The sequence below is a fragment of the Falco naumanni genome, chromosome Z, assembly GCF_017639655.2.
Source record: "Falco naumanni isolate bFalNau1 chromosome Z, bFalNau1.pat, whole genome shotgun sequence".
Taxonomy (NCBI): domain Eukaryota; kingdom Metazoa; phylum Chordata; class Aves; order Falconiformes; family Falconidae; genus Falco; species Falco naumanni.
This window is the reverse complement of record NC_054080.1, coordinates 19,809,018-19,825,344: the sequence shown is the minus strand read 5'-3', so window position 1 is coordinate 19,825,344 and position 16,327 is coordinate 19,809,018. Positions and strand designations below refer to the sequence as shown.

At 36.9% G+C, this 16,327-nt stretch overlaps 1 protein-coding gene across 1 annotated transcript in view; it reads left to right on the top strand.

Annotated features, from left to right (window-relative positions):
• Nucleotides 1–16,327, top strand: part of DTWD2 (DTW domain containing 2) — a 96,561-nt gene that overhangs the window by 42,993 nt on the left and 37,241 nt on the right. Inside the window, exon 4 of the mRNA XM_040580496.1 lies at nucleotides 14,851–15,040. Within this exon, the coding sequence (XP_040436430.1) occupies nucleotides 14,851–15,040 (190 nt within the window). The remainder of the gene's footprint in view (nucleotides 1–14,850; nucleotides 15,041–16,327) is intronic.

The window sequence follows — 16,327 nt, the reverse complement described above, 5'->3', positions numbered from 1 at the left end:
TTCTGCACTGGTACGACTGGCCTTCATGCCCATGACAGACCTTACTTTCTCTGCTCACCTTATTCTTTCCTTCTTCAGTTCTGCTGTCTCTGTAGCTAAGAAATTATAAATTTTCATTGAAGTTAACCCAGCACATTTTGCAACCTCCACTGCCACCATCAAGACTTAAATTGTGGATACACGCAGTTCTTCCTCCAGCTCTTCTGCTGTCTTTCCTCAATACTTATGGTTTTTCTAGGGTAATGTTGATAGGACATAGTAGTGTGGTTTTTGTCCTTGCCTTGTTGGTTTTACTTCATTCTGCTCTGCACTGGCAAAAGAAGATACTTTTCTCATCTCTTGCTTTCTTCTAGCTTAAATATTTCATCTAGCGACACTTTATCTTCTTGGCTTCTCTTGGCCTAGTCTCATCCTCTCTATTACCTACCTTCCAAAACTTCTTTTTAATCTCAGGTTATTTTCGACACTTTTGATATTCTTGTACTGTTTAGTTTCTGTTCCTCTGTCATAATTTTGGCTTCAGAATGCTGTTCTTCTCTGTTTAATTTTGTGTATTGGTTTCGTAGAGACCTAGTTCTTTTCTCTGCATTTGGCTTTTACTGATATCTACAGGCATGTGGTCATAGCTTGTCCAGATGGTAAAAACTTGCAGATCTATGCTCTTTTGGAATAGGAGAGGTTCTAATTCTCTGATACATTCTGGTGACTGTTAAGATTAACTTAAAATTCTTGGCTTGACTTTCATCTGTTTCAAATATTATAGCATGCTTTTCTTTGTCCTTGATAGACAGAACAGTCTTTTCCCATGAAGGTCCATCCAAAATTGTGCTGAATAACTGTTTTCTTACCTTATTGGACTGCTTTGTCCTGATTGTTTCACAAGTCGGGATACTATCTTTTGTTGTCAGACTAAAAATAAGTGTGTCATTTTCACAGGTTTCTTTTGCCTGGGGTCCTGTCATCCCTCTCAGTCTTGAAATGTGTGCTTTTTCCTCCTGTTAGTCAAAGATGCCTGTTTCTCTTTGATTGTTGCTTGAATTTGTTCCATGAGTCTGGTTGGATTGATTGGTTGTCCTGGAAACACTTGTAGAGTTAACTGAGCTTTTTCGACAGAAAAAACAGAGACTAATTTGCCATAGATGCAGAATCCTAAGTCAGGCTCCTGATATACTGAAAATACTTGAAGTCAGTGCTTTCCGTTATTCTTATAGGTTTCTTATTCCTTTACTTAATCTGTTATCAGGCTTGTTAATTACTTGATAGGGACTGGATACTTTGTGGGTTTTTTTACAATTCCTTAAATGTGAGCTATCTCTGGTCTAAGAAAGTGAGGGTCTTCAGTGCTTGAATAATGCAAATTTATGCATTAGAATTTGTACCTGCAGCTTGCATAAGCAGTTGTAGCACTAGGTATGTATTTTTTATGCTAATGTATTAGGTAGTATTTTTAGTATATCACACGTTTGACGCTTTCTAAGCACATTAGTGTGTGCTTACAGATGCAGGAACAGACATAGCCTGAATCAAATTTGGTCATGTTCATGTTGGCATGGGAACACTGAGTGTCTATCCTTTTCTTCCTCCTTCTACTCCACCAGCTAAATTTGTGCTTTTACATAGAACTTTTTAATAATGAATTGTATTCAAACGATGATGCTTGAACAATACTTCACTGAACTTTTTGTTAAATACACCATAAGAGAGGGCTGACTCATGCATGAAATGTTTCATCTAGATCCCGAAGTTCTGACTTCTGCATTGCCAGCAGTAAGTTTAAACGTATGCAACCCCTTTTAGCAGAGTCTGTGTCTAGTGTGTTACGTTTGCACTGAGAATACTCCAGGAAAGAAAGTTTACTGAACTCCTAGTGGATTACAAAGTTTGCATGGTAGCAATGATTAAAGTGATAAAGTGTAACCAACATGCCCATTTGGTCACACTTGAAAGGAAGATCAAACCCAAAAGTCTGTCCAGTGAAATATATTCAACAATAAATGTGCTTTACATGATCTAAATTTCAAGCCCTGTAATGAAAATGGAGTTTTATTATTAGTACATATGATAGAGTAAGCAAGGGCAATTAAAAAATGAAAAGGCGTGTGGGAGGACAGAGGGGTAGTAGGGCATCTGTTGTCTCAGTTTGTCTAGGTAATTATTCTTTCCTGAATACAGAGTTAAGGTGTAGTTTATATAGTTGGGCATATAGTGGGCAGTATGGTTTTTTGAAACTGCAGTAACATTTACATTTGAAGGATGTCTATTAAGATTCTTTTTATAAAGACATGATAGTTCAAAAAAGGGGAATGGAGGGCATGGGGAAGGGTGTGCTAATGTCTTTTCCTAGCATCGTTCGTAGGACTATCTAACAGTTGCAGTACAATTTTTGAGCAGTAGGTTTGCTGTTCACTATGGAGATATTAGGAAAACACCTATAGTCTTGTATTCATGAATAAAATATAACGGACTGGATTCGTGTTCTTTTTAGGCTACTAATAAACTTCCTGCAGGCAACATTTTTTGTATAATAATGTCACTGAAATTTGGAATAAGAAAACTCCTTAACACCCATGTAGCATTAAGAAGCGGGCATTCCTTCATTGCAGAGCTGCGTGCACAGGGGATCGCTCCACCTAACGTGCATGCTGTATGTTTCATTCAAACAGAATTATGTAGTCCACACACATTTATGCATTATGTTTCTTTTAAAAATCATTCATATTCATTCAGTAGGTGGTACTATGTTAATTAAGTGTTGTACCTGCTCCTTACAAGTATCTCAGTGTCTTCTAAGGGGTCTCAAACAATAGTCGACCCTAGAGTTACAGCTGACTGATCACTGAACCTTTATTTACTGCCGTTATATGGAGTCCAGGTTTGTTTCGTTAGCGACCTATACAACAGTGTCCTCAGCCACCATCAGTTTTAAATGACTCTTTCCCTCTTGACATAAAGTTATATAACCAGGGCCGGCAAAGCAAAACCAGGCTATATTACATGGTAGCTATAATAATGTTTGTCCACTAAACAGGAATTTCTGGCATATACTGAACAGAGATAGCAACTGTATCTGAAGTCTAACATGTCAAAAATTTGATTTAATTAGATATCATAGTTACATAAACAGACTTGTCACTGTTTCTTTTTAAGTTTCATTTTATACTTTGTGATAGCTTGGGAGGGGTGGTTTTGCTTTCCCCCCCTCCCCCTGTAAAGGTAATCTTATTCTCAAACCTTTCCTCTTTGCAAATATTTACACTTCTGTAGTTTGCTCATTCTGGGCATTGTGGTAAAGTTATATAGTCTAATGAATGATCACTAACAGGAAAACAGATGCAAATATCTCTATGTCCACCACCTTGTTATTAGAACACTGAGGATGCAGTTACAAGTTCATTTGTATTGCTCTTTGAAATCAAGCTACACAAATCTCCACTACGTTCTGTACGGTATGGTTGCCAGCTTTGCTACAGTTCAGTAGTTTAGATCAGAAATTAATTGGGACCCTTGGGAATATTTGTAACTTCAACCAGTTTTGAAGGAATAAAATCCAACTTTTGTTAATTGTATAAAGCTGTGTTAACTACATACTGTAGGTATGGCACTTTTTTAGTGCTTGTACACAAATAAAAATATTCTTACTGTATCAAATATCAACTAATTGAGCATTACCACTTACCAAATAATATAAAAGTATTTACAAGATATGGTTCTTTATTCAGGTAACTTTCTTGTAAGTTTTTTTGTGTTGTGTACTTGACTGTCGGTATGTTCATTAAACTACATTTGTGCATTTTTACTCCTTATCTCAATCAACAAGTAGATGCAACCAGAGATCAACCTTTCACACATTTTGTTGGTTCTGTCTATAAAAGCAATTAATGCTGACTAACTGAACGTGTGCTTATTTACATCTGAAACTGTACTTTACCATATCAAATTTCAGAATCCGTAATATTATTTGGATAATATTTTCTCTGGGTAGGGTTTGGTATTTGGTTTGTTGGGCTTTTTCTAATATTGCAGCCTTCAGCTTTGCAGTCATTCTGTAGCAGCTTCTGCCACTTGTTTCCCCTCACCTTTGTCCCCTGATCCAGTGTGGGCCCTCTCCATGGGCAGCAGCTCCCTTCAGGGTGTTTCCACAGGGAACACATCTGTAGCTCCCTCTTCTACTGAAACCTTGCCACACGAACCCAACACAGCATGTTATATATAAAGCAAGACCTTATCACTCTCTACAACTACCTGAAAGAAAGTTGCAGCGAGGTGGATGTCAGTCTCTTCTCCCAAGTAACAAGCAACAGGACAAGAGGAAATGGCCTCAAGTTGTACCAGGGGAGGTTTAGATTGGATATTGGGAAAAATTTCATCACTGAAAGGGTGGTCAGGCATCAGAACAGGCTGCCCAGGGAGCTGGTAGAGTCACCATCCCTGGAGGTATTTAAAAGATGTGTAGATATGGTACTTAGGGATGTGGTTTAGTGATGAACTGTTAGGTTAATGGTTGAACTTTGTGATCTTAAAGGTCTTTTCCAACCTAAATGATTCTATTATCCTTCTGTTAATGTTTCTGTTCTTAAAGATTGTGCTTCACAGTAGTAGAAGAGAAAGATTTGATATTACGGGCTTTTTGTTTTCAGATGCGTACTGTTGCTTCATGCAGGGAAAGAAATGCGCAAGTCAATGTAGGGACCAGTGTCCATGATTCACCAGCTGTGTAAGAATAATGCAGTGGTCTGGATTTGCCTTGGCAGGATGATGCCTTTGGGCCTATCTCAGCAACAGCTTTTTGAATTAGTGTCAAAATTTGCACTGGAGGTTTTTTTTCTTTTTTCACATCGAGTGAGAAAAAAAATTATCTTGTATACTAATTTATTCTCTTTGTTTCATTTGGAAATCATTTGTTTTGACTACTTACAGAAGTTACAGTGAGAAACACAGTTGCCGATGAAAAAAGGTTTCATTACTTTCTGGAAGTGAAACGTGCAACTTTTTTAGAGAAAAGTAATGGATGTAATTTATGTTAAAGGGATGTGGCATTTCTAGATACAGTAATTGCTGGTGCCATTTCAAATATGTGCTTTATTTCCTGGGCTTCAGATTCTAATTTTCTTAGGTAGTTTTGCTGTATTTAGAAGTTTTTTTTTTTGAGTCTTTTCTCTGTACATTTCTCTGCATTGTATTCTTGTTAATACCTTGAGCTAGAATTAAGGTATGACTTTTTCTACTATTCTAGGATTGTAGCTTTAGAAATTACTTCCCCTCCCTCACTCCTGCTTGGGCTTAGGGTATGTTTGGATAATTTTTTCTCTACTAGAAGGAGTGGAAAATTTTTTCATCTCTGGTGGTGACACTTCAAGAATTCTTCATTGTAAAAGGCATCTTAAGGTGCAGTAAAAGGTGTATAGAAGTCTGTTGGAATTACTATAGTTTCTCTGGCTGTCTTTCTGTATGAGTCCTACATGCTGCTTGGGAGAGGAGACTTCTTGGTCTCAGTGTACTTGTTCTGTAGAGGAGAAGTGGTGTAGTCTATGATTATGTCTTCCAGGTATTGCTAGATACTGCTGTCTAGGTTTCTCTGCAGTTAATTGCTTAAAGAAGCTGGGTATAACTTAACCAAATGATGGCTGCTGCTCTTCTGTTGAAAGAATATTAATTTTCTTCATAAGAAAACTGTATATTGGTGGTCTTACTGTTTTCAGTGGTGCTAGGTAAGCCATAAAATGTTTTGTTAAGTTCTGCGTTGTATGAGCATTAAATAGGAAGAGGTTACTGAATGCAGTATAAAGGAAGTGTCCTTCAGTTGAACGTGGAGACCTGTGTTTTAGTGCATAAGAATCTGTTTGGGTTGTTTTTTTGTGGTTTAAAGAATTTTTTTTGGTGGGGGGTGGTTGCAAGGTGTCTTCATCAAGGAAGTCATTAAATATTTGAGGAAACTGATATTGAGGTCCACTAAAAAAACAAAACTTGCCAAGATAATGGCTCTGCTTTTCATTTCTTGACAGGACTGTGCCTTTGGCTGCCATTGCATTAATTTTCAAAACTAACCTGCCCGTGTTACCCAATATGACTGTTGGCATATTAGTTAGAAGAGTCACATTTTTAAATGTTGAGATTGGCTGAAAAACATTTTTCTAGAAAAAACTGTTAGTCCTCTAATAGAACAGACAGCAAATGGTTTTCCTTTTATTACTAGCATATGTTCTATTTTTGTTTTAATTTAAGCACAGTACATAAGAAAGAAGTAGTAAATTGAAATTGGAATAACAGAAGACACAGTAAAACCAACTCATTATTACCCATTATTCCTTTTTATTCTAGTTTATTAGATGTTGCAGGCTAACTCTGCTTGTGACAGTAATAAGAAACTTGGTACCACATACTAGGGTCCCAGTACAGACAAATTCACCTCTGTTTTATTTACATGTTTATGCCATAAAAGCTGATGTTATTTGGAGGCACTGGTAATGATGGTTTTTAATTGGGGAACTTACCAGAGTTTGCTAACAATGTATTTTATATATAGGTTTTCATAGAGTAAAAAGGGTTATTTAAAAGATGTATTTATGATCATCTCCCCTAGTAAATTGTAAAACATTTAGTTGTAAAATTACAGGTTTCCAAACCTTAAAAATATTTCTCACTATTTGATCTTTTGACCATAGGTATTTTGTTTACACAATTGATTTGTTTAAAAGGGAAGACACCCCCCCCCCCCCCCACCCCCCCCACCCCCCCACACCCCCCCACCCCCCGGCTTGTATTAGAGGCTAAATGTCATTTATCTACAAAAAAGTAAGGGCATCTAATATGAAAACATTGTTTTCTCTCTTTCTGGGTAACTCTTAAGCCTCAGTCCTGATCCTGAGGGACTATTTCTGAATGCAGAGATGATAGGGTGTTGTTGTCTTTATTTTTATTCATCTTGTTACCTTATGGGAATTATGGGGATCAGTATTCCTACAGTCTTCCAAGTGTGGGAGTCCTGAGTGAGGCAAAGGCACCTACCTAGGACCAAGGTGAAATAGTAAAAATGGTGAGAAAACCTGAGAAGTTCCCATTAACCTCATGGTTTTCCACTGATAATAACATCTGTTCTGTAATACTAATACTGTTTGCTATTAAATAGTAATGTTAGACTTAAAGAATTTGAACACTTGTCTTTCGCACTGGCAAACTTTAATAGATCCCTGTTGAATTAAAACCATGTAGTTTGAGAGAAACTGAGTATAGATACGAAATAAAAATGTTTATGATACAAAGACTGGATTATAATGAGATAAGATAGTGTTTAAATTGCACATCTCAAGAGCATGCATCCCAGAAATAACGAAATACTACTTGTCTCAAGTACAATCACGAGGATGTATAAATCTGCTATGACAAAGTGGTTGGATACAATTCAGGCACAAATGAAAGATGTGAATAGCTCTGCTTAGCAGAGATTGTGTTGGACTAAATGGATTACACAGTCTTGCAGTGCCTGATGCATACCAAAACTAAGTCTGAACAGTGGTTTGTATGAGAAGCAAATATTGCAGAGTTCAAGACCATAGTTGCACCTTAAAACATGGCTTTTAAATCGCATCATGGGTAACAGATAAGAAAAATTATACTGATTTATTTATGGAAAGAAAAAGTGCTTATCTTCAGATTTGATCTTATTTTGAATTCTTGCAGTAAATTTTACTTGGATTGAAGTGGAATACTGCAACTGTAAATTATGCAAATTGAGTTTTGTTGGGAATTTCAGCCTTTTCTAAAGCCCACAAACTGCTAATGAAAACTCAAAGCTAGTAATACATGCAGCAGGTGCAGCACTAGGAATTAATGTCCATAAGAAAATCATGTGTTACTAAGTTCATGTGAACTGGAAACATCATGATGTCTGTATATAGGATATTCCTTCAGCATAGTTTTATTACCTGAAATCATTACGTTTAAGAACAACTAAAGAGAAATACATGGCATTTGATACACATTACATGTGTATATATAGCAGCATAGTTGGAGAAGTAGGGATAGAAAGATTCTCAAGACGCCACTGTTACTCCCTTAAGAAAGTGAGATCAGTCACACGTAGCCATGGTATTAATACCATGTACAGGAGAGTGCGGAATTCTCAGTGGGTCTGCTTTAACATGGGAACTTTACTTACTACCATTAGAAAGCTTGTGAGGTTTTGTCTGTGTTTAGTTTGAATCTTTATTGCTACAGTTATTTCTTTTCTTGTCTTCTGTCTTCCTGTTGTGGTCTTGGAGACTATTAACTAGTGGGGTTTTTTGCCTTCTTTTCTCTGAAAGTTACAACCTTAGTTTATTCAGTTTCTCTGTCAAGACTTTTATCCTTCTTTCTGTTCTTGTCAGTAGACCTTCTCCAGCTGGTTCACACCTATACATTTGAGCTTTTGCCTTCCCCACCCCCGGCCCTCGTAAGAAAAGGCACTGTTTTTGAGGTGGCCTATTTTCTAATGTAAGGGCTGACTTATTTTTGACACTTGTTGTGTTGCCCATGTTATTCTGTTGAAAAGGTCAACTGTGAAGTTCAATTTTTGAATTTTGAATACTTATTCCTATTTTTGTTTATTACCAGTTTTCCCTCTGGATTGAAGACCAGTGTTGTGGTTCATGGTTTTTTTCCCCCTCTCTGGTTTTAGTTAATGTCCTTATTTTTAATCTACTTTTCATGGTACTCACTTAAATTTGTGCTGTACTTTTATAACCATCCTTAATATCTTTATGAGTTTCTGTTGTATCTATATTCATGTTGGTTTATATCTCTTATATTTCAGATGGTTTATTACGTCAGTGAAGTGTTCAGGATTTGGCAAAAGTTCTTATTGTATTTCTTTTTCATCCTTTATGTTTTGTCCCCTTGATTTGTACTTCTTTTGTCTGTAGAAAATTATTTTTTCTTTCATTTATTTTCCTTTCATTTCAATTCCTTTCATACTTAGTGTTAGTATTGTCCACCAATTCTGTGCACAACTATTGTTTTTAAAATTCTGTTGTCTTTGTTTGCAAAGCTTGTTGGATTGTCTCTGCTAGTTTTTAGCAACATAGAAATCGTTAGAAAATTCAGAGCCATCTGATCCTTCATATGCCTCTACTTTATTCTTTTCCGCCTTAGTTATTACTTAGAGACCCACAGAGAAAATGATAGATCTTGCTCTGCCTTGCTGGCTTCAGAGAAAGTAACAGCTCTTTTTACCCAAGTGTATTTTTCAAGCAAGCTCTTTTCCTATTAATGTCCAACACATAGGAATTTAAAGTCCTTTTAGTTCCCACCAAGTGTCACTTCTATCACCTGATTCACATTTTTATAATTATATTGCTTAATACTTACTTTACTTACGCACTTATGCACAAACCTAAATCTTGCCTTACAGGCAGCCAAGCCATGTTCATTATCAGGCATTTTCAGGTAGCATCAACTAAAAACTGTTACAAACTGCCACAGGTGTAATATTTACGAAACACAAAGTTAAGCTGTATTCTTCCTTCCCTTCCCCCTGCCCCTGCCGATGACAATTAAGGACAGATCTGTGGCTTTGAAGTACTGATCATAACAAATCTGCAGGAAACTTTTGATAACTGCTATTAAGAGTGCATGAATACATGTGACATAAAATAAATGAAATATTTGTTTAATTGATTGTCTTCATGGCTATGAAATTAACAGAGAACAATTTTGTATTTGAAATTCTTTACCTGGTCCACTTCTTTAACGAGAAAAGTTGTCTGTGAAGTAGTATGCAGAACAAAGTAATTCTAAAGCTGACTAAGTGTGGGAATACGCTAAAGTAGAGTACCTAAATTAAGGGGTAAATTCTCATTGTCACTCAGGTAGGAGTTTATACCATTTTTTTTTGCAGCTTCTTTGAGAAAGGCTGAGGAGGGACAGACTGTGCTAAGACAATTTTTTTCATATGTACCAATGTTATCTTCCTTTTTTGCCCTGATACAGAGTTGTGAATTCTTTAAAAGGCAGCCTCTGATCTGCAGGAAGAAAAGCACTTGTTTAGAAATTCAGCTTCTCAGCCTTCTCTTGAAATTTGGTGGCTTCAAAGAGTCTGCCATCAGTGTATCTTTTCTGGTTGAAATAGAAGGTAAAATTAAAGGCCCCATTAATTCTCTGAAGTTAGTCATGCTTCACACTAAGGAAGGCTTCTACAAAAGCAGTGTGTAAATATCTAGGATGGTGATGTGGCATAAGATATAATTTAAAGTAATCTCCAACGCTAACTAGCAACCACAGTGCTGTTCACCCTCTCCTTGCCCTCCCAGTTCAGCCTCTTGGGCTTACCGCTGTGTGCCTTTGCCATGCTTAGCCTTGACGTTGTCTTTGACATGTCTGCTGGGTTTGGGCCACAGTCGCATTCAGGCGTTTGCAGATGAGGATGAGGTTTCAAAGATGTTCTGAACCCTGGTGAGAGGAAATACATTTGGAGGAGGAACTTCTTTCGCTGAATTGTTCCTGAATCCAGGTTGACATAAACTAGCAGGCAAACTCATTTGCAGAAACACTTCATAAACACAGCTGTGTTCTGGGGCGTGCAGTCCAGCTATCTTGTCTACAGAAACTGCTGCCCCCAGCAAAAGCATCCCCCCTCATTCTGCGTCGCCAAAGCTACATGTCTTGCTGACAGGTTGTTGTATTTTACCGTATTTGAAGTCACAAATGCTGTGAAACTGTGTAGTACTGTATGTCACAAGATGCCAGGAAAATCAAGAAGCCCACATTTGTGACTGTGGGCAGCTGCTGTGTGGAATTCTTCTATCATCGTTAATCATCTCTTCCTTTGGTAGCTTGGGCTAGCTTATTCTGGTGTGACTGCTCATGCTTTTGCTTCTAGCTTGTTCTTGTGCTTATCCTAACTCAGCCTTCTGCTCCTAACTTACCTCTGTGTTTCTGTTGGGTCAAATTTCCCCGTGTGTACCAGTCCAGCTGGACTACAGAATTGTATTCCTAAATTTAAATAAAAGCAGCTTGAATTTAAAAGAAACAATCAAACAAAAGCCACCCCAAAGGATACACTGCTCACAGAAGTGTGGCTGCAAGCCTGGTGAGACTTGGTGAATTCCCCTCTCCGCTTTTAGCAATTTGGAGGACTTGCAATCAGTGGTATGTCTTGGTACAAAGTTGCTTATTTATCTCCCAGTGCGGTGATCTAATGTGTGGACTGAAATTTCTGTCTAGTCATTCTAAACAAGGCAGTCTGGACTGCTAACTGACCTGGTACTGAGTTTGACTCCACCCTTGTTTCACAGGTGAAATTTAGGCAGGGATAAAAAGCAAAAATATGTTTTCCTGGGTAGCACAGGACTGAGGCTCTGGGGAGAGCAGCTTGTGCTGTGGCTCTGAGGAGTTTCAGCTTTAATATTTCATGAGTCTTCATGAATATAAACATCAGCCTTAATGAAATTTCTCCTCTATTTTTAATAAGCCATACAATTTGTCTCAAATCACTCTTGTACTTAAACAATGGAATAAATTATTTGTATTAAAAAATTAATATTAACATTGTTTTAATGTGTTTTTATAGTGGGATTATATGCAGTAACTTTTAGAAGTACAGCTGTGTGAAGATGAGATCTAATTCATAGTCCTTTTACTTCTATGCTGTAGTAAGCTTAAGCATGTAAGTGAAAGCTTATATGGAAAAAAAAAAGATGTACCACAGCACGTGGATCTGATTTTCAAAAGAGCTCAGCAAGCAACAGCTCTATTGCAGCATTATAACAAAATAGGTAAATTTTCACGACTTTTTCTTATAAGTTTCCTTTTAAAACATCTGACTCTTGTAGAGAAAATCCTGCCTTTTAGCAGTATTTCAGAAGTAGCGTGTGATTAAATACTCTGTATTACAGTGTTTACCCGAAGCAAACAAATCAGAAGCGTATTCTTGCTAAGAGGCTGTGAAAGGTGATACTGTTGATAGGTACTTGCCTTGTGAATGCCTTATCACATTTTTCAGTTAACAGATTTATTTTTATTAAGCAGATACAAATTCAGTCTTTTACTAAGACTTCATTTCTTTCACAGATCTAATTAAGTGCAGCTGAAGGATGTACCTAAAAACTGTTTTGAGGGACGAATTCTTAATGGTAGTGGTATGTGAGTAAAGAAGTCTAAATGCCTTATGTATGAGCAACACACTTAACAGGAAACAAAGCCTTAAACCTCAGCAGATACAAAACCTGCAGTGGAATTAACAGGATGTATCTGTATAGAAATACATACAAAAATTCTTTTTGACTTGTTTTATACAAACTGTATCCTTTCCTAAACCATTCATTGGTGTTTATGTTTAGCTCATTCTTCCTGTGCTGTTCTAAGGAAGGAAGAACAAGCACGTTTTATGAATGGCAGACACATGTTTTAATAAAAGTCACTAACATGGACTGTGACTGTTGGTGTGTACCATAGTGTACAAGGGGTTGCACAGCATATATTCCTGAGAACCTGTTCCTATGAAAGGAAAGAATACTAAATAGCTTTCTGCATGGGCTCAGTGGCACTCTAGGATTAAGTGTGTGGGTAGTAAACTGAAGATAGTGGCAACAGCTACTGGTTTGTAAAGTGTTATGAGTTCTTATGGCAGTGTATGCATAATCCTATGTTAGATTTGTTGGACAAATTTACAAAAATTGTTTGAACCACCACCCTGCCTTTGCTTTTGCATATAAACCGTTGTAAACGGAAATGACTGGAAATCTTGGTTGAGTATATATTGAAAACAGTGGTTTTCAATGGATTAGTATTTCAAAGACTAAGGCTTCAGCTGTAGTGTTCATAATATGAACTTGTAGTTCTTCATAATCATTATGATTTTGGATTAGTTTTAAGAATTCGTTATTTATTTTTAATCATCGAAGAGATGTTAATAATTTGGAAGCTCTGCTATCCCAGAATTAGGATGCTTTGTTCTTCAAGGAACTGGGTTCTCAACACGAGCATCTGAAAATTACGACAGATTTTCTGGATTTTAACCTTGAATGCTAGGCAGCCTGTAATGAGATACCCCCTTGCTTCTGATTTTGTGTAGCATGATTCTTGGTTAAATTAAAGTGATACCAAATTACCATAATGTAAATAGGTTTGAAAAAATAGCGGGCAGAGAAGTTGCCATGTACTTCTATTTGCAACAGAAATCTTAGAAATTTCCTGTCTCTGTTTACTCTTTTTACTGTTCATTTTGGAAAGAAAGATTTATTTATTTATTTTGTTATTAAATAATGTTGACAGTAATGAACAACATAGTGTTGAATCAGTCTGAACTGTTTGCCTGGGGATGGGGGGTGAGGAATGTAAAAAATTGGAATACTACCTTTGGGCTTATTGGTTTTGATACACCAAATTCAATTTCTCTTTCATTTCATATAATTCCCATATGGTTTTGTAAGAGTCTTAAACTCAGGATCTCAATGTCTTAGGCACTGCAATTCTGCCTGAACCTAAACACTGATAAAATTGTGTTTTCACATAAGTCCCCAGAGAGTGATAATGGGGTGCACAGATTTGAAGTACAACTAGACTATATCAACTCAAATGCTGTTCTTAACCATTGCTTTCTTCCCTAGCCTTCCTCCCACCCACCCCTTTATGAGAAAGACATTCTTGCTTGATTTTTGGAGGACTGGCGCAGGAGCCCAGCTCCTGGGGCATAAAAGCTGTGGGGTCACAATGGCGTTAGGAATTCCTCTGTGTGAACTTACGTATCTACATCCTGCCTGTGTCTGTGTCCATGCTCCTGCACCTAGGGGTTCTTGATAGTAGTATGGAGAGCCCACTTTGTGTGCTGGCTATTTTTAACCTTGTTCTGATACATCTTATTTTCTTTGGTAAGCTGTACTGGCTTCCCTTTCCACTTCAGAGCATAGTCACATGCTATTTCAACTACATACTGCTCTTCTCCTCCTCCTACATCAGTTACTCTTTATAACCTGTGAGGTAATATGCAAAATTCATTTCTTATTCTTTGTGACATACTTCGTCAACCAGCCCTTGCTTTGCATTTCTTCCTGCTTTCTGATTGAGGCAGTTCTGAAGACTACATGATGATACTGCTGAAATTGATTAAAGTAATGCAGTCTTCGTTACAAGGCCAGTGTTTCTCAGATTTTCCCTTACCAGCCTACTTGACTAGGTGTTTTTTGAGGCTTTCAATGGCAATGCCTTTCATACGTTTTTATAAACTTACACTGGTGTCCTAAAAAATCTTCAGAATTTCCATGTATATGGAGTGAACACTTAATAGACAGTAGTTACTCCTCTGGTACCATTGCCAAATGTAGAAGCCAACAGGAAGGAAGAAGGGAATGTACAGTTTGGGAGTTTGAGGACTGTAACTCTAAAGTAGTAATTAAGAAAAAAAAATTAAATAGGTAAATTTTCAAGAATATCCTGTAGATGTGGACTGTGAATTGCTGATGCTCTTTATATATAAGGTTCAAAATGGGATGATTGTAGTATTTTTTTGTGCCATGTGAATAAATTTTGCTAGAATACATACATTAAATTTCAGTAAACAATTCAAAACACCTTAGATTTTAATAGACATTAAAGACTTAATGATTAAAGCATCAGAAAATATTCCTGATATATTGCTTTATTGAGCTTTCATTGATTGATTTTTGGGTGATTTTATCTTCTCTGCTTTTGACCTGAGGGAGAACCAACAATTTCTGAGATGTTTAAAGGAGAAAGTGGTAGCTGAGTGATTGACTTTTCTTGAAACTTGAGTAAAATTTGGAGATGAGTGGGAGTTAGTAACTGGGAATATCTGGAAGTATGTATTTGTCATGAAAATTTTAAATAATTACTGTTATTTTTTGTGTCTGTGCATTGAAGGTATCCTGAATTAGCAACTGTGTGCAGAAATCCCAATACTCTAATTCTGTATCCTGGAGCCGAAGCAACCAATTTGGAAGAAGTTGCAGTGATGTCTTCTAGTCCATCTGTTATGATCATCATTGATGGAACATGGAGTCAGGCTAAAGATATATTTTATAAAAATTCTCTATTCCGGCTTCCCAAGCAGGTAAGTTAGAGTACGTAAAATAGAATTTTAAGTTTGTCTAATAGGTGCTTGCTGTCTGACTGGCCAGATTGGAGTGGTTTTGTAAGGATGAAAATTGTGGAAAACTTCCTCCTTAGCTGTAACCAGCTGAACATATTAGGAAAACTGGAACAATTTAATAAAACAACCTGTAAGATTGTTACAAACTGACCATAAATACTTGGGGTTTTCACTGTGTCACCTGAAATGTGTTTTTATTTGTTTGGAGTTAATGCATCTAAATTCTTAGTGAATCATTTTTCAAAACTGAAAACTGGCTTGTGTAGAAGATTTTTGCTTGTTACCTAAGGTGTTACAACATGTACAATGGAATAAGCATTCCCCACCCCACCCCCGCCCCCCGCCGGCCCCTGCATAACTATTTTATGTTATGGTAGTAGAAAAGCTGAAAGTGGAATTTTGCAACCTTTTATGAATATGTCACACTCTTTCCTGCATATTGATTTGTTTTCCACCATACTAAAAACTGTCTGACTTCTGACAATTGTTCCTTAGAATTTAAGCAGAACAAATACTGGCTACATGTGGTTTGGGGGTTTTGTTGGATTTTCTGGTTGCTTTATTTTGTTTTGTTTTCCTTAGCAACATCAACACCCACCCACCTGAACTGCTAATAAAGCTTAAGTGAGCGGTAGTTATACAATTACTACAGCTGTCACTGCCCTAGTGAAAATACCCTAGATTGTAGTACAATGATAATGACATTAGGGGACGTAGGTTCCTGTTGCTGCATTGTGAGTGGTATGATGCTACTTTTCAAGGAATTTTTTAGTGGATAATTGAGTGTGGCTTTGACATAGGAGTTTTGAAGGTAAAACTTGATCTTATGTGACTTAGCTGCTGTTGTTACTGAGTGTTTTTCTCCTGTTACTAGATTGAACTCATTTATATTTATGTTATATAAACACACCAGGTGGCATTTCTTTTTGTACTACAATGGTGTGTCAGAGTTAAATGCCCAAAGTACAGATTTGCTAGAAAAGCCTCTAATTTCACACACTGAAGTTTTGTATCTGCACTGTGCGTCATTCATAATCAACTTGCAAATCCAGAAGCTGGAAAATGTTATTGGTTGGATTCTTTATAAATCTTTGAAAGGAAATGTAACCTTTTGTTTTTGTATTTTTGTCATATGGTTGTCAGTGGAGCATGGAAAAACATGAAAAACTTAATGTCATAAATTTAAATTTGTTTGGAAGTCAATTTGCTGTCTAAAGTTTAGTGCTGCCATTGCTTTTGGTTTCCTCT